Source organism: Herpailurus yagouaroundi, unplaced genomic scaffold, assembly GCF_014898765.1.
Source record: "Herpailurus yagouaroundi ecotype Mexico unplaced genomic scaffold, PumYag 198, whole genome shotgun sequence".
In the NCBI taxonomy this organism is placed as follows: domain Eukaryota; kingdom Metazoa; phylum Chordata; class Mammalia; order Carnivora; family Felidae; genus Herpailurus; species Herpailurus yagouaroundi.
The window spans coordinates 17,243,496-17,262,617 of record NW_024412429.1 but is presented as its reverse complement, the minus strand read 5'-3'; the positions used below and the strand labels follow the sequence as shown (position 1 = coordinate 17,262,617).

Below are 19,122 nucleotides of genomic sequence, written 5' to 3'. Positions count from 1 at the left end.
AAGTCTGCTGTAAACAACCTTCGTCCTGGCTGGCCACCAGGATTTTGTTTTGTATTAACCCAAACCTGTAACCCCGCATATCTTCAAGACCCCCAATCCCTCACATCCATGAGTCAATGTTCACAGTTTCATTGTTTACCATATTTGTAAGCCTTCTGATCCTAATACAAACCGAGCAAGGACCCTTAATCAGGGCTCTTGTCTTTTCCTGGACATTAGCCATCTCTCGCATTTTAATCCTGCATCCTGCTTTCTTGCTAGGCAAGAAAGAACGCTAGACCCAGAGTCTATGACCGAGCAATTGGTCTCCCATTGGCTGCCTCTCCCGTCCAGGGCCAAGTGGTCTGCACCCATGATACCTGGTCAGTTCCAGGAGACAGATTCTGTTGAGTCCAATTTGGTCCTGTGTCTCCCTCCCCAGGGGCAGTTACTGAGGTGCTGAGATTATGAGGTACAAATGTGGCTTCGGGCACTGTTTTCCCTCCTACACTGAGGATGGAGTGAGAGACAGAGAGTGGTAGGGAGCTGGTGAAAATCCTGAAAAGTTGTCTTCTACATTGTTTAAGGCAATGCCCAGCATTGGCCCAGACATTTCTATGGATTTTTTTTTTTTTTTAAGTAGGCTACACACCCTGCCCAACACAGGGCTTGAACTCATGACCCTGAGATCAAGAGTCAGACACTTAACCACCTGAGCCACCCAAGAGCCCGTGGATTTTTATTTTAAATTTAAGAAACATTTAGGGGCGTCTGGGTGGCTCAGTCCGTTAAGTGCCTGACTTCGACTCAGGTCATGATCTTGCAGTTCGTGGGTTCGAGCCCCAGATCGGGGTCTGTGCTGACAGCTTGGAACCTGGAGCCTGCTTTGGATTCTGTGGCTCCCCCTCTCTCTACCCCTCCCCCACTCACGCTCTGTCTCTCTCTGTCTCAAAAATAAACATTAAAAATTTTTTAAATAAAAAAATTAAGAAACATTTATAAAGACGTTGTGTTAGGATTGCCAGGAACTGCTCAGAGTTCTGCACAAACACAAACTCATTGACTTCCAATAACCTTATTATTATTATTATATACCATTATTATCCCCATGTTGTAGTGGTTGGGGAATATCCTACTTCACACATCAAAGCTCTTCTCACTTTGGCCAACTCTTACTATATTCATTAGAATGTTTTCCCTTATATTCAGTTATCACCTGTTTCTAGCTTGCAAGTACTTGTCCTAGTTCGTTTTCTGGGGTCTCTCAGAGCAATCTCTACCTTCTCCCAAGTGACAGTCATTCAAATATTTAAAAACTGCCACAATGTCATGCAACTCAGCCTGCTAAATAAAGTACAGCCTTAAGGGCACCGACAGCAATTCTAGTGCCAACTCTTACCGGCTATGTGACCTTGGGGCAAGCCACCTACTCTTTTGAACGCCCAGATTGCTCATCTATACTATACAAACAAGTAACATTATCGTACTTCTCACATTGGTGCTGAAGTGGGTGAGTACTTCAGCAAGGTTGGTGGCAAGGAATGGTGGGATGGGGAAGGGCTCTGGGGGCTGTGACGGGGAAAGTGTTGCATCCACACGACTCCTGAAACAGAATGCTACGGGCACCAGTGACAGTTGCAACAAAGTTTATTACAATGAGAGGCAAGGCCGACCGATCGGGACCAACACTCTTGATAAGAGTGTGGCTCCGTCCGAACAGCCGGGGTACAGAGTTTTTAAAGCCGATCACATCGTTTTATCGTTATCTGGGAACAGAACAGAGAAACAGTTGCCAGATGAGTCAGAAACAGTTATCGAATGAGGTGATTATTTTAGACTTTCTGCCGCTAAGTTGCAACCAGTGGATCTCCTTGACCTTGTCTCTGATGCTCTTTTTTGAGCTTTTGTTTCCTTCATTGGTAAAGCCTGATTCACAAGAGTATGAAGTATGATTTACAAGAGTAAAAGCAAGGTTGTTATCTTTTGACCTTCAGTGTCAGAACAAAGTTGTTATCTTTCAAGCTAAGCGTTAGCCCTATAGTACAATTTAACCCTTACAAAAGGACAGTGTGTGGGAATTGCCTGTCTCTGACTGGCTCCCAGAGAGACACTTTCAGGGAAGCCCCTCTGTTGGTCACTCCCTCACCCTTCCTTTTCCACATACTCATTTGTCTGTCAGCTCCACCATTTTGTCCCATTGACCAGGAACTCTCAGGCTGTTACTTGTAATCATCTTTGGAGGCCTTGGTGCCTTTAAGTTTGGTATGTCATGGGTGGTCATTTGCGAAGCTTGCTGTAAGGAAGTTCCAAGAAAAGCGTTCTGTGCTCAATCCCAGGGACGGAGGGGATTGTATTTGCCCCACAGTCGTTACTCAACTACAGTCTATATTGCAGGAATACGTAGAAACGCGACAACAGCACATGAAGTCAGTCATGACGAACACTTTACGCACAGAGGTGCCAGGTTTTGCCGCACGACATTTTGTCTCTGTAGCAAGAATAGTCCCTCCTTAGTGGCTAAAACAAGTTCTGTTCTCACCATTAACATACTCAGAATTTATTAGCGAACTAAAGTTTCCACTGTCTCTACTGAATTAATTAGAGAGATACCATATTGCTATTTTGGCCTGCAACAATTTCAGTTTTTCTTTTGAAAAGCACTTTAGGCTTGGGGCGCCTGGGTGGCTCAGTCGGTTAAGCGTCAGACTTCGGCTCAGGTTGTGATCTCTCAGTCTGTGAGTTCGAGCCCCGCGTCGGGCTCTGTGCTGACAGCTCAGAGCCTGGAGCCTGTTTCAGATTCTGTGTCTCCCTCTCTCTCTGACCTTCCCCCGTTCATGCTCTGTCTCTCTCTGTCTCAAAAATAACTAAAGGTTAAAAAAAAAAAAAAAAGAAAAGCACTTTAGGTTTTTTTTTTTCTTTTTTCATTTGGCTTGTTTGTACCTGAGGACTTTAAAACTTTTCATCATAAAGTTTGGAAAATCCATTCCTCCTTTATTTCTGCTCTATTGCCAGAATGGGTTTTTGTGAGGTTTAATGCATTCTAGGTTGTGTTGTAGCATATACATCACTATCCATAATTTTATAAGTTCATCAACTTTTTATAATTCAGAACAGGTAGGTATGTGACTGATAACCACATTCATTACTGTGCTACTAAAAAATCCATTTTGTGAACATTGTTCTAAGAAAATCATCATTTGCATATCTAGGATTTAGTTTTAAACTGAATTCATGTGGCATTATGAGCTGTTCAAACTGCCCCCAAGGCATGTTAAACTACACCATAATGTGAAGCTACCACAAAACAACGTTAGCAACCGTGGAGGAAACACCCGGCATTATGTCTGTTTCAGGTTTTACAACAAAGTGGCATTTCACATTGAATAAGCATCTTTTTTGTAAAAAAAAAAAAAAAAAAAAATCAAGAATTTGTTTTCTTCTTTTTAAATTTTTTAAAATGTTTATTTATTTTTGAGAGAAAGAGAGAGAGAGAGTGGGTGGGAGAGGGGCAGAGAGAGAGGGAGACACAGAATCCGAAGCAGGCTCCAGGCTCTGAGCTGTCAGCACAGAGCCTGAAGTGGGGCTCAAACCCACAAGCCGTGAGATCATGACCTGAGCCGAAGTTGGATGCTTAACCGACTGAGCCACCCAGGTGCCCCTTGTTTTCTTATTCTTAAAAAAAAGTTGGAAACAAATATTGCTTCACTCTCGGCCACAGTAGCCCAGTGCACATAAAGAGGCAAAGATACAATCTGTCTCTCCACAGGGTCAACACTTTCCACCAATAGCAAGTATCCCTTTGTTACAGACCTTAGAACTCAGTTGCCATTTGGGCAAGTGAATCAAGAGGGCTTAGACAACAGCTGGGCAGATTTTAATGTGTTCATTTGTTTAGTTTTCTTTTTATTCAAAGTCTTGTGAGGGGTGTCTGGGTGGCTCAGTAGGTTAGGCGGCCGACTTTGGCTCAGATCATGATCTCACAGCCTTCTGGAACATTAGAGTTCCCGAGAATTTGAAACAGTCAACATTTTTCTCTGTTTTTGCAGGAAAATACTGGAAGTAAATAGGGGCATGGGATTCAACAGCTGGCTAGAAATGTTTTACATTCAGTTGTTTGGAAACATACCAATTCAGCTCCTTGAATCTTCTGGTTAGAAAGCACAGATTTAACCTACTGTCTCTTCAAACACACCAAGACCAAAAAAAAAAAAAAAAAAAAAGTCATTTGAGGATAATATAGTTTTGCATTAAAGGTGAGTCTGCTTGGTTAAGTGTCTGACCGGCTCAGGTCACCATCCCACAGCTTGTGGGCTCGCAGTTCATGGGTTGGAGCCCCGCATCGGGCTCTGTGCTGACAACTTCGAGCCTGGAACCTGCTTGGGATTCTGTGTCTCCCTCTCTCTCTGCCCCTCTGTAAGGGTTAAACTGTAGTGTAGGGCTAACCGGTAGCCTTAAGAAATAACAGCTTTGTTTTAACACTGTGGGTTAAGAGAGATAACAGCCTTATCCTATCAATCAAGGGAACCGAAGTTCAAGGAAAGTCAACTGGCTTAGTGTTTGATTGGATTCGGGCAAGGGCATGTCTGAACTGTTTCCACCCCCATCTGGGAGCTATTCCTTTGTTCTGCTCCCAGGTAATGATAAGATGATGTGGTCAGCTATAAAAACTCTGTACCCTGGCTGTTCGGGACTGCACTCTGGTCAAGAGTGTCGGTCCCTATCGGTCGGCCTTGCCTCTCATGGCAGTGAATTTTATTGTGACTGTCACTGGTGCCCATAGCATTCTGTCTCAGGAGTCGTGTGGATGCAACGCTGCTCACTTTAAATAGCAGTTCATCTTTTTAAACCTAGCTTTCACTGATGACTTGAACTAAAAACAATTTGGCAACAAACTAGCCTACCTGCCTTCCCCACCCCTTAACTCGCCTGCCTCTGCACTGCAGTCGCCCGCTCACCCTTCCCATGGCTCGCTCTACAGCCGGTTCCAGTAGATATATCGCCCAGGCCCGGGGCTAGGGAGAGAGCCCTTCCAGTGTGTTCAGGCAGCCAGGTCCGGATGTGAACAGGGCACATCTGTGGCCCGCGGCAACCGGGCGCCGGCGGCTTCAAGGGGAGACTTCGGGACCTGGACAGGGCTCCCCGTCGCACCAGAAGTCATTGGCTTGTGGGGTCTCTAGGACACACACTTCTCGGGGCGGGTCACAGGCCCAGCTGGGGCCTCCTTGTCCCAGAAGGGCTCCACAACCGGCCATAGTGGCAGTCCGGGCCATCGTCTGGGTCATAGGGCGGGGCCAGGATGTCCAGGAAGGCAGCGGGCCTGTCCACAGCATCGTGCAGGTGCGGGTTGTCCCGGTGCGGGGTGAGGATGCAGGGGCCGTGGGCGTGTGCTCAGCCTGTGAGCGTCGCACGCCCATCCACATGGGGGCGACCCACTCCGGGGCCTGCAACTGCGGCCCCAGCTGCTGCTCTGGCCCACCGCCCACCTCCGGCTTGTCTATACCACATTTTTCCTATCCATTCATGTATCCGTGGGTAGTTAGGTGAGGCAACCACTATTCTAACTTGTGCTACCATGAACTAGTTTTGTTCACTCTTGAACTTCATACATAATCCTGTCAGGTTCATCCAGGAGTTACATGTCACAGTAATTTTTTTTTTCTTTAAAAAAAAATTTTTTTTTTAATGTTTATTTATTTTTGAGACAGAGAGAGACAGAGCATGAACGGGGGAGGGGCAGAGAGAGAGGGAGACACAGAATCGGAAACAGGCTCCAGGCTCTGAGAGGTCAGCACAGAGCCCGACGCAGGGCTTGAACTCACGGACCGTGAGATCATGACTTGAGCCGAAGTCAGCCGCTCAACAGACTGAGCCACCCAGGCGCCCCAATTTTTTTCTTTTTAAATACAGTAGATATCCAGTTGCACACTACTATAACTCACTCCTCCATTCATCTCCTGATGGGCATTTGTTGTTTCACATTCCGGGGGCTCTTATGAATCAAGCTATCATGAACATTCTTGAATACATCCTTCAGCGGGAATAGGCAGCTGTGCCCATGTTTAGGATGGACCATGAGCAAAAAGAGGCTTTACCTGGGAAGGGGCATTAGGGAGAGTTTTTATCCTGAAATCCACAAATTCTTGAAATGGTTGATGAGCATGAAGAAACGTCAGGACTTCCTACTGTCAGCACGAAGCTGCACATGGGCCTCAATCTCACAAACCTTGAGATCATGATCTGAGCCAAAATCAAGAGTCGAATGCCCAGTCAACAGAGCCACCCAGGCTCCCCTGAATTTCTTCATGTTCTCTGGTTGCTGCCAGAGTGAGAACGAAAGAAGAGCAAGGCAGCCGTGGTCAGACGCTAAGGAGCGCTGGAGAGCTGAGCCTTGCTTCCTGGTAAAGGGCTTCTTTGGGCTTCTTTGGGCTTCTCTGGGCTTCAGAGGAAAATAAGTGTTTATGTTAGATTCTGGGTCAGATTATCTTGGGTCTACCCCCTGCCTAGTGTTTCCTAATTTAGGACACTTTCCGTCAGCTCTTTTCCTCGTTTGGTTTTGACGAATCACCTCTCTCCTCTGTCACATCAGCAAAAGCAGTGTCAAGAAATGCCAAAGACAACAAAGTAGGAATGTGTCACGGGCACACAGAGCTCTCTGTTTTCTCAAGTGCTGATGCTCGCTCTGATGGGAAGCCCTCTGAGACACAGCGGGGGAGACTCTTCTCAAAGGTGGAGGAAGCGTGGGAAGATACATTTTTTACTCCTTATCACTCACACACCCCTCCCTGGGCCTCACCTACCTCCCACCTCCCCTCAGCTCAGCTTGGACACTGACATTCACCGGTTGAACGCTGCCCCGTCCCTGTCCAGACATGTAGCCCTTGAACGGCAGGCTCAGGCGGCCAGAAAGAAGCTGGCTGAGTTCAACCCCAAGTGTCCATGGAGGCCCAGCCTCCTTTAAATCCTCACTGTTGAGACCTAGCTCCTTTTCTTTTTTTAATTTTTTAAAATTTATATTTATTTATTTATTTTTTTTTTTTTTTAATTTTTTTTCAACGTTTATTTATTTTTGGGACAGAGAGAGACAGAGCATGAACGGGCGAGGGGCAGAGAGAGAGGGAGACACAGAAATGGAAACAGGCTCCAGGCTCTGAGCCATCAGCCCAGAGCCCGACGCGAGGCTCGAACTCACGGACCGCGAGATCGTGACCTGGCTGAAGTCGGACGCTTAAACCGACTGCGCCACCCAGGCGCCCCTATATTTATTTATTTTTGAGAGACAGAGAGACAGAGTGTGAGTGGGGGAGGGGCAGAGAGAGAGGGAGACACAGAATCAGAAGCAGCCTCTGGGCTCTGAGCTGTCAGCACAGAGCCCGACGTGGGGCTTGAACCCACGAACCATGAGATCATGATCCAAGCCAAAGTCAGCCGCTTAACCGACTGAGCCACCCAGGCGCCCCGAGACCTAGTTTCTAAAATTGGTCTTCTGCCTTCCTCCCTGCTCACCAATTCCCTTTGCTGCAGGGACTGAAGCCTCAACCCCAGTCTGCTTGGTTGAGGCAGGTGTGCCCTTCTCAGGCACCTTCCACCAGGGGTTAAAGCCAGACCCCTGTGCCTGCAGCTCTGTGCAGGCCCCTACCCTGTGAAAAGAGATCATCTGGACCCACCGTGCTGCCACCCCTGTTCCAAGTCTTGTTATACACAAACCCTGGGCTCCTGCTGCTGTCCTACTACTCACAGCAGGGGCCCTTTCTGGACAGTGGCCCCTGTCTGACTACTGATATGTGCCAAGCACGTTGGGACACTATTATTCGGTCAGCTTACTTTTCACTTCAGGGCCCAGACTTAAAACAGAGCAGGCTGAACCTTGCTATTCTGTTGAACAACTAAAAGAGTTGAATCATTTCCCACATTAGTAACATAGCTCCTCACTGAATCATATATGGGGTGGGTTATTTTGATCATCAGAATCTTGACTTTGGAGTTCACAGAGAACCCCAGGAACTGTGACTTTAACCCCAAGATGCCAACTTTTCTAAACTGTTGTACCTCAATGTGTGAAGTCTCTCTGGGTCAGCCTGGAGAGGAAGTTATACAGATGATAACGGCAATAGGAGAAAGAAATGAGTTCTGAAGGCCAGGGAGATGGTGGGACAGGACTAGTTAGTGGAGTCTGGTGCTGTCTGGCATGTAATAATAGTTTTCTCTGTCTCTATGTCTCTTACCATATATATATATATATATGATTCTCATCAAAAAAGTCTAATGTATTTATAATTTAATTCGCAATTGAAGGTATTACTGACTAGATAACTACCAGTTTGTCAAGACATTAACAAAAACTGGAACATCTACTTAAAATTAAAAAAGAAACAACTTTATTTGTTGAAATGTAATATTCCTATACAATAAAGTATATAAATCTTTAGGGTCAGCTTGATGTACTTTTTTTTAATTAAAAAAATTTTTTTAATGTTTACTTATTTTTGAGAGAGACAGAGACAGACTGCAAGTGGGTTAGGGGCAGAGAGCGAGGGAGACACAGAATCCGAAGCCGGCTCCAGGTTCCGAGCTGTCGGCACAGAGCCCGACGCGGGGCTCAAACTCACAAGCTGTGAGATCATGACCTGAGCCAAAGTCAGATGCTCAACTGACTGAGCCACCCAGGCATCCCCCCCCTTTTTAAAAAATTTTTTAATGTTTGTTTATTTTTGAGAGGAAGAGAGAGACAGAGCATGAGCAGGGGAGGGGCAGAGAGAAGGGGAGACACAGAATCTGAAGCAGGTTCCAGGCTCAGAGCTGTCAGCACAAAGCCTGACACGGGGCTCAAACTCACAAACCGCGAGATCATGACCTGAGCCAAAGTCAGACACAACTGACTGAGCCACCCAGGCGCCCCTGGCTTGATGTACGTTTAAAAGTGAAATGCACCTGCATAATCACCTGTCAGGTCAAGTTATAGACCATTTCCTAATCAGTATCCACTATTCTGACTTCTATTACCAAATATCAGTTTTGTCTGTTTTGAAATTTATGTAGAGTTCTAGAATATATATTCTTCTGTGTCTGACAGTTTCTTCTTAACTTCCTATCCATGGGAATCATCCATGTTTTGTGTAGCAGTTTATTCCTTACTGATTTCTTTTCTTTTTAAGGTTTAGTTATTTTTCAGAGAGAGAGAGAGAGAGAGAGAGAGAGAGAGAGAATGCGTGGGGGAGGGGCAGAGAGAGGGAGGCAGTGAACCTGAATCAGGCTCTGCTCTGTCAGTGCAAAGCCTGACATGGGGCTTGAACCCATGAATCGTGAGATCATGACCTGAGCTGAAGTCAGATGTTCAACTGACTGAGCCACCAGGCATCCTTCCTTATCAATTTCTATGTAATTTTTTTTTTTAATTTCTAAAGACATCACACTATCATTTATCCTTGGAACTAAGCCAGGCACCATAGGAGATATTAATATGTAAACAGGTAAGTTAATTCACATGTCACTTTGCCGTATGGTCCTCTACCTTTGTGTTATGACATCTAGTCAGTCAGCAGAGTGGACCTGTGGCTTCTGCACAACAAGAACTTATCTATACACAGAAGTGAGTGTGAATACAAAGTTAACCAAACACGAGTTAAACCAAAATACATATATTCCTAGCTCATTTTCCTCTCAACTAAATAAAAAATAAAAATGAAAATGAAAAATGCAGGCACCCACTCCATTCCACCTGACACAGAAGGAAGTCTGATGGAAAGAATGCAAAGGAAGGGTTAGAAGATCATGTATTAGATGATGGCCAGATTGCCATTAATTTTTTTTTTTTTTTTTTTTTTTTTTTTTGCCACCAAGGGTTGGTCTAACATTGCTGCTCTCTCATGATCCAGAGAAGAAACATCTGATAATGGAACAGCTATCAGAACATTACAAAAATTGTTGAGTACATGGTGCTATCCTCAGACAGCAAAGTTTTTTATTTTCCATCAAAGGTCTGGGGGAACCATGGGCTAGATTGCAATGAGGCAACGCCCACCCCAGACGTGGATCTTAGCCCCTGCCCCACCTCAGGAGTAGATACTTGATGCCCCTCCCCTCACTGCACTACTCTGCTGCTTATCCCAGCCTCCACCACCCCAACGTCAGGGTAACCCCTGCCCTAGTGTGGGGGGTGTGTGTTCCACACTGAGAAAGTGCATCATTTCTGTGTAGAGACAGATCAGTGGACAGGGGCTGGGGTGAGACCCGTGGGTCACCTGTCCCAAGTCCTTACCGGACTGCATCCTCCCCCACAGCCAGAGGCCAGCCTGCGTTACACTTACCCAATTTTCTTGAGATGCTGCAGCAGATGACAATGAAAACTGAGCTGATGACAATCACTCCTAGGATGATGCATGCAATTGATGACATGGGTAAAGACTGGTCAGCATCTGGGACCTTTTTTGGTGGTACTAAAACAAACAAAAATCGAAAGCCCTGTCAAACCTGAAAAAACACCTTCCTGGTGCTTGCCAGGTGGGGCGGGGATGGGTGAAATAGACAAAGGGGATTAAGGGTCCGCTTATTCCGATGAGCACGGAGTAATGTATAGAATTGTTGAATCATTATATGGTACATCTGTACAATAATATACAGTGTATACGAATTGCATTTCAGTAAAAAATAAAATACCTTCCTGAGCACCTTGTCACCCCCAAATGTGTTGATTCATTATGTGGCAGCCAGTCTATCAGGTGGTGGGGTCTAAAGATGAACAGGGGGTTGTGCCCTGTCCTCATGGAGCGCATATTTCTACTGAGGGAGGCAGCTGATGTCCATCTGGTTATCAGACCGTTTGACATGTTCTCTGTGGACAGATCTATTTGAGGTGATGGCATCGGGGGTGCTTAGTTCTGTGGGGGGGGAGGGTTGGTGAAGGCTTCATTAGAAGTGACCTTTGCTCTGGGTCAAGAACAGGTAAGACAGAGGGAGAAGAGAAGGCTCAAGCCCAGGGATGCACGTAGATTTGGGGCCCACCTAGCAGTCCGGGGTGACCGGATCATTGGTTAGCGGGAAGGGGGCCCCTGTGCAGAGGGAGGTGGCAGGGAACGGGGGATGGTGGAGGTCCTGTGGCAGCCACTGACTCTCCAGTCCACCAAGAGGCCAGTCAGTCGATGGATCCTTCCCATCTTTAATTGTACACACATGCTCTATCCACACAGGGAAGGCATTAGACCTTTAAAGAGATGTACTGCATCCTCCTCCCCCTGCTCAGTTACCTGGGGGCTCCAGCACTTTCTCCCAGTGTTCTAAGAATTCCCTAAGCCAGTGACGGCAGTCTCCCATTGAGATCCTCCTGAAATAGTCTGCCAGTCCCTTGTTCTCCCACTCCTCCTTGACGCCTCTGGCTCCAGGACTCGTGACTGTCCAGGTCATGTTCATCGCGTCAAAGAGGAGGGCTGGCTGCCCATTGATGTTGAAGTGCCAGGACGCAGCGGTGCCTTGTTCTGCTTCACACTGACAAGACAGCTGGATGTGCAGGGTGGGGGGACCTGCAATTCACGCCCAAAGTCATTGGCTTGGACTCTTTTAGCGCCGTCACCTCCCAGTAGGTCCTCCGTGTCTCTTAGGCGGGACCAACGTTCAGTTCTTGTCCCAGAGCCCCTTCCCTGCCTGTGCTGGCTCCTCCCTCTCTTGCTGACTATCTCCACCTCCTTCTCCTACTCACCTTCTCCTACTCACCCCTGGTCACACTGTTCTCCAGTTTGATGTCAGACACGATCATCCTGAGCTCTTGCCCCACCTCTCCCAGGGTCTGGGTCAATTCTGTCCATGCTTTGGTGGCATTTACTTTCGCCCCCAGGAGACCCAAAGGTTTCATCTTGCTGCTGTCACTGTCATACTGAAAGACAGGCTTTTTGTCCACTGAGGCCTGCACTTCATACCAAGGGTGTCCGGGTCCAGACTGAGATTTGACGGTGAGGTCAAGGCAGAGAGAGTGAGTATCTGTGAGACAGAAAGGGAGCCGAGGCCCCGATGCTCACTCAGAAGGTCCTTCTGCAGAGGGAGGGGTCTCCACTCCAGCTCCTCAACCTTCTGCGTCCTTAGTCCCCACCTCTTGCCGCCTGAGCTTTAGCAAAGTGCCTGGATGCCATAGACCCCTCGGACACACAGACTGTCACCCGGAGGATACATCTGGCAAGTATTTTTAGTGGCTTCTGCCAAGGTCTCAGGTAATAAAAGTACAAGGCAGTGTCTGCCCTCCTGGGGCTTGAAATCTAGCCGAACAGACAGGACTTTGAACCGAAAAGACACCACAGGACACATGGCTAATTCAGGATGGTTCCCGAGTAACCGGCAGAGGCTTCCTGGAAGAGGAGGTGGGACTCAGCAGGAGAGGGAGAGCTGGGAATTGGGAGCACAGTACAGGCAGAAGCCTCGAGGCCGGGGTCCCCGTCCTTAAGCACACAGGGACGGGCACCCACTTGCCTAAAACCTGGGGAAGACCCTCTCCTTCCTCCCTGCTCTCATCTCCCCAGCCAGGTTCCCAGATCCCAGGACACTCACGGTCCAGCGTCTTCCAGGTTTGTACCGGCGGCAGCATTGACAAAAGTAAATGTGCAGCGTGGTGTGCCAGCGACATTGCTGATGTGCACGCCTTGGAGGGTAATCAGCAAGAAGTAGCTGTGGGCCACTTTCCAAAGTCGTCACACCCGGTGGCCCTGCTGAAATCCGGCAGAAGTAAGGTGTACCGCGGGAGAGTTCTGTACGTATTCAAGATAGAGCTAACCATTAAAAAACAAGAGAGAGAGAGAGGATGGTCCAAAACAAAGGTCACTTGGAAAATCCCTCTCCACTTTCCTCAAAACCCCTCTGGTGTGAGTGGGATTGTTGGCAGGTGCGTGAGCTCCTTTCCCCTCTCCGCCCACCAACTGCCTCTTTCTGTCTTCCATCTCCTCCTCCTTCTTCCCACATTTTCTCCCCTCTCTCGTCTCCCTTCTCCCACCCCATCCTTATCTACTCCAGCTCTTCCCTCATCACTGATTGACTTTCACTCTCACCAAGTACACACGGGTTCATCGAACGAGCTGGAGACACCTAGCACCTGGTCTATCATCAAAGACGGCTTTACGGTCAAGTCCAGCAATCCTGTGGGAGCCAAGACTTGTGGAGCCGAGCCAAGCCAAGCAGTTTCTCATCAGAAAAAGTCTCGGGGCTCTGAGTTTTGAGTTGTGAAAAGCAGTCTAAGAACAAAGCTTTGGTGTCACTTTGAAATTTCCCACATCACTCGAAAGTTCCCCTCACAACTAAATGCTTTGAAGCCCATTCCCCTCACTTTGACAACCGGTCTACCTCTCCATCCAACAGCTTAGCCAGCTTGGGCTGCTCTAACAGACCAGCATGTGCCAGGCGGCTTAGAAAACTAACCTTTAGGGGCGCCTGGGTGGCTTGGTCCGTTAAGCGTCCGACTTCGGCTCAGGTCATGATCTCACGGTCCGTGAGTTCAAGCCCCGCGTCAGGCTCTGTGCTGACAGCTCAGAGCTTGGAGCCTGTTTCCGATTCTGTGTCTCCCTCTCTCTCTGCCCCTCCCCTGTTCATGCTCTGTCTCTCTCTGTCTCAAAAGTAAAATAAAAACGTTAAAAAAAAAATTAAAAAAAAAAAAAGAAAACTAACCTTTATATCTCACCGTTCTAGACGCTGGAGAGTCCAAGATCGAAACACCAACAGATCCTGTGTCTAGTGAAGATCCTTTTCCCAGCTTGTGGACAGCAGTTTTCTCCTTGTGTCTTCACCATGCAGAGAGAAGCAGGCGGTAACAAGCCCTTCTTGTTTTTTTAATAGCCTACAGAGACCTCACCCTCATTTCCTAATTACTCCCAAATGACTCATCATCTAATATCTTCATGTTGAGGATTTCAACATATGCGTTTTGGAGGGACACATTCAGTCCATAACACCATCTGTCCACCTCATATGTAAATTCCCACTGTGTGCCTGGCATTCTGCCGGTTATTTAAAAGGCAAGTCAGGGGCGCCTGGGTGGCGCAGTCGGTTAAGCGTCCGGCTTCAGCCAGGTCACGATCTCGGGGTCTGTGGGTTCGAGCCCTGCGTCGGGCTCTGGGCTGATGGCTCGGAGCCTGGAGCCTGTTTCCGATTCTGTGTCTCCCTCTCTCTCTGCCCCTCCCCCGTTCATGCTCTGTCTCTCTCTGTCCCAAAAATAAATAAAACGTTGAAAAAAAAAAATAAATAAAAGGCAAGTCAGACCCATTTGGTATTGTCTTGTGAATCAGACTCTGGGCCTTCCCCGATGCTTGGTTAAGTGGGTCTGTACCACTGGCCTTCCTTTAACTAGATCAAACATGTTGGAGTAGGCAGTAGGTTTTTAACCAGACACGTGGAGGCCCCTAGTAAGAAAGTCATGGCCAGCTGTCAGGAATGTCAGAGGCCTGCCTGGCAGCAGTCCACAGAAGCAGGATCAAACCAGCCAGGCCCAAGATGGCAGGTACCATGAAAACAAACCCTTGACCAGAAATGAAGAAAGAGCAGGAAACTCTGTATCCCCAAACTCAGGAATAAATATTCCACCCCTGGTTAACAACTGTCAATAAAAGAAATTCAGCCCCCCCAAGGGCATGCCGCTGTGCTCTCTCTCTCTTCTGTCTCCGTCTCTCACTTAAAAAAAAATTTTTTTTTTAATGTTTATTTATTTTTGAGAGAGAGAGAGAAACAGAGCACAAGCAGGGGAGGGGCAGAGAGAGAAGGAGACACAGAATCTGAAGCAGGATTCAGGCTACGAACTGTCACCACAGAGCCCAACGTGGAGCTCGAACTCATGAACCACGAGATCATGACCTGAGCTGAAGTTGGATGCTTAACTGACTGAGCCACCCAGGCGCCCTGAGAGAGAGAGAGAATCATAAGCAGGCTCCATGCTGAGCATGATCCTGGGATCATGACCTGACCTGAAATCAAGAATCAGACACTCAACGGACTGAGTGACCCAGAGGCCCCTACCCAGAATTTTTTTTGATTGGATGCTTGAACTTTGTTAAATGTATGTATTTTTTAGGAAGTCAGGAATAAATAACTGGACACAAAAAATAGCAGTCTCTGCTATCTTGTTTTGTTTTTTATTTCCAGAGCTGACCCTAAGGAACCCATTGCTTTCAGATCCAGAGCAGAGTAGGAGATACAATTAGAAGATAATAATGGAAAAGAAAAGAAGTATCAGCCTAATTTTTTGCCATTCCATGAACAAGAGCAATTTTAAAGTTTTTATAAATCATAAAGTTTTTAAGGGTGTGTTTGTGCGTGACTTTGAAGTTGAAAAACTGGCTTCTGAGCCCTAAAGGGAGTGGCTCATTTTGGGCTGCAGGTCCTCCCACATATGGGATCTTGACCCCACGCAACAGAAGCCACTTAAAGATCCATTTGACAACATAAGGATTCCTTTTGCCTTAGACCTCAGAGAGTGTGAGTAGGCTTATGGTAAAGAGAACCTTTCACTTGTGATAAAAATGGACCCTAAAGGTATCATCAAATCTTCTATAATAATAATTATTATTATTAATATGAAACATAAACACGTAAGATAATATAATAGTAACAACCAATTGTAATGATTTCAAAGTTTGCCACTTTCATGTACATAATTTTATGTGGCAGTCACAGAGATTTTAAGACGGACACGTGACTCTTACTCCTGCCCCAAAGGACAGTGAAAGGGAAGTCAATATAGAATGACATCCAGCCCACACGTTCCATGGGAGAGATAATGAGGGAGAGGTGGCAGGGACAGCGTTTCTCAGGAACATTCATTTCCAATCCTCCCAGCACTGCCAAAGATTCCCCCTCTACTGATGGGGAAAAAAACCAAACCCTGACCTTGATAGGGAAAAATGATGTTATATGATGGCCGACGGAGGGGGCATCTCCAGTCCTCGCCCGAAGACTCTCCTTCCGGGTTCTTCTTCCTGCCCCGCTTACCACGTGTGCCAAATTGCCAACTAATGTGGAAGAAACAGACTGTAAATTGTCCCCTATGTTTATGCTCAGGACTCAGATCTTTGGAGAGACCGTCTCCCTGGAGTCCAACGATGTAAATAAACCTCTGATCCTCCAAGATCCCCGAGTGCCGCTTGGTTCTTCTGTCAGTGATGCAGCCTGGTTCCCTAACACTCTAACTTCACAAGAGGGTCCTTTGGAGAAAAGTGGAAATGACTTAATGTGTTTACTGTTAACACTGGTGGTTTCTGTGGTGTGAGATGAGAATAGCGGAGGGGAATACTCACTTTTTTACTTTATAAGACTTCGTATCGGTTGAAATTTTTATAATTAAAAAGATTTTATAATGAGTCATAAAACATTTTTCATTTAGAAAAAAACAGGCTCTGATTCTCCTACAGCTGTAATAAAGGAATATGATTTATTCCCTCAACTTAGATGAAAAATACAAATAAAAAAAAAAAAAGAAACAATGTGCTTTGGACAGCGGATAACAGGCAGTGCAGGACCCAGGACAAGGGACACTAAGGAAGTGATCCTTCTGACTGCCTTGGCTTCCTGCCCGGAGAGGGATTCCAGACTGCAGGGCTGGGAGGGGAACCCAAAGGGAGCCTGGAAATCTCTCCGAGCAGAGAAAGTGGCATTGAGAATTTAAAGGGGCCAGGTGGCTAGAATCCACGGGGCAGAGTACCAGAGAGGAGAGAGCTACAGGGTAAGAGATCTGGAGGTGTGCAGAAGGGTCTTCTGAGCCCTCACCCCAGAACGTGCATCCATCATATAGAAATGATTAATTACCTTACTTCCCATGCTTGTGAGGGTTAAGGGAAGCAAAGCATTTGAAGCACCTGGAACAATGGCAAAGGCATGGTATAGACTCTATAACTGTTGGCCAGCACTATTTTCTTTTAGTCCATTGGTCCATCGTATCATGAAGTTTTAGTTTGATTCTGTCATCCAATATACCTTTTAAAAAAAAGTTTATTCATTTTGAGAGAGCGAGAGCGAGAGCATGCACATGGGTGAGGGGAAGAAAGGGAATCCCAAGAAGGTTCTGTACTGCCAGCGTGGAACCCAATGCGGGGCTCGAACTCTTGATCATGACCTGAGCCAAAATCAAGAGTCAGATGCTTAACCTCCTGAGCCACCCAGGTGGCTCATCTAACATACTTTGTATCCCTTTTGGCTTTGTAGCACCTTAGAGGACAATTGTGTCTTCTGTCTTTATCTAAGAAATTGATTTAAAATATGGATTATGAGGGGTTCTTGGGTGGCTCCATCAAATGAGCATCAGACTTTTGATTTCAGCTCAGGTCATGATCTCAGGGTTATGGGATCAAGCCCTATGTAGGGCTCCACGATGAGTGTGAACCCTCCATTGACCCTTCCTCTGCCAGGAAGACTATGAGACATGGTTGGCTGCCACCATTGTGGCCGGCTCCACCATTTTTTACTCCTTATCTCTCACACACCCCTCCCTGGGCCTCACCTACCTCCCACCTCCCCTCAGCTCAGCTTGGACACTGACATTCACCAGTTGAACCCTGTCCCGTCCCTGTCCAGACATGTAGCCCTTGAACAGCAGGTTCAGGTGGCCAGAAAGAAGCTGGCTGAGTTCAACCCCAAGTGTCCATGGACTCCCAGCCCCCCTTTAAATCCTCACTGTTGAGATGTGGTTTCTAAAACTGGTCTTCTGCCTTCCTCCCTGCTCACCAATCCCCTTTGCTGCGGGGACTGCAGCCTAAACCCCAGCCTGCTTGGCTGAGGCAGGTGCCTCCTCAGGCGCCTTCCACCAGATCCCTGTGCCTGCAGCTCTGTGCATGGCCTCCCCTACCCTGTGAAAAGCGATCATCTGGACCCACCATGATGCTGCCCCTGCCCATATCTAGGTATGTCCATTCCCTAGGTTCCTGCTGCCACCCTAGTACTCACTAGGTGAGCCTTAAGGCAGCAACCTAGTCTGACTTAAACCATAACTTGCCAAGCATGTTCACATTTCACCTCAGAGTCCAGCTTTAAAATAGAAATAAGCCTGAACCTCGTTAGCGGTGCCAGCCCTTTCCCACTGCCCCAAGACAGTAAGGCTTCATCAGGACTTAGAGGTGAGCCTGCCCAGGTCAAGGTTACTCTGCTATAGGAGGCCCTTACTTTTTTTTTTTTTTTTTTTTTCTTTTTCTGAGAAGGAGAGAGATTGAGGGAGCAAGTGAGCACAAGTGAGTGAGGGGCAGAGAGAGAGAGAATCCCATGAAGGGGAGAGAGAAGGAGAGAGAGAGTCACTTCACAACCCCAGTGCAGCTCTTCCTGCCCTCGGGTCCTGTCCCCCATGCTTTAGTAAAATCACCTTTGTGCACCCAAGATGGTCTCTGAGAATTCTTCCTTGGGAAGAAGTGGCTCTACGCTCCACTCCCATCCCCCCAAAACCTCATCACATCTGCATCAAGTTTACAAAGCATCTTGACTTGGAAGGCGGGAGGACCTTCTCTCCAACATCTACAGAGATCACTCAGGGGAGTCCTTACTGCCCAACATGGCCTTATGCTTCCTGTGCCCTGAACACCTCTGTGCTTCTCTCTGTGCACGTTCCAAGCTGCTGCTCAAGTCCTGTTCTTATTGCCAATTGGGTTTCCTGGGTCCCTGGAGTTGGACCTTTCTGGTTTTTACTGAGAGCGGCCAAAGCCACCTGTCTCCCTCCCCCAAGACCCATTCTCCTCTTCACCCCCATGGTCTTCGGGGCCTGGTTCCCACCACTCTTTCCCCTGGGCCCACCCTTTCTCCAGCTGAATGTCCGTCAGGATCAGGATTGCCCTGAGTCCTTGCCTCACGTCTTCCCTAGAGTTTGGCTCTGTTCTGACCACACTTTGGTGGCATTTACTTCTCCTCTAGGAGAGCCAAGGGTTCGAACCTGTTGCTGTCACTGTCACAATGAGGGGAAAGTGTCACCGTCACTCACTGCCCTCTGCTGGAGCCCCTCACCTCACACCAGGCCTGGGCTGAGAGGTGACAGTGAAGTCGCAGGAAAGACCTTACGAGTCTGTGCGAGAAAAGCACAGATGACAGCTGGGAGGGGAGTGCCACAGACTCAATGTTTGTGTCCCCCCCAAATTGACATGCTGAAATCCCAGCCCCAGTGTGATGGCATTGGAAGGTGGGGCCTTTGAGAAGACAGGCCACGAATGGGAC

General features: G+C 47.4%; 1 protein-coding gene across 1 annotated transcript; it reads right to left on the bottom strand.

Moving 5' to 3' along the window:
- Positions 1-5,827: 5,827 nt before the first annotated feature.
- Positions 5,828-12,644, bottom strand: RAET1E (retinoic acid early transcript 1E; the record flags this gene model as incomplete). Its single annotated transcript, XM_040448909.1, has 5 exons — positions 5,828-6,415; positions 10,284-10,412; positions 11,220-11,492; positions 11,683-11,946; positions 12,533-12,644. Coding segments are annotated over 5 exons (858 nt in total), but the record flags the coding sequence as incomplete, so codon positions are not given.
- Between the last annotated feature and the right edge of the window lie 6,478 nt (positions 12,645-19,122).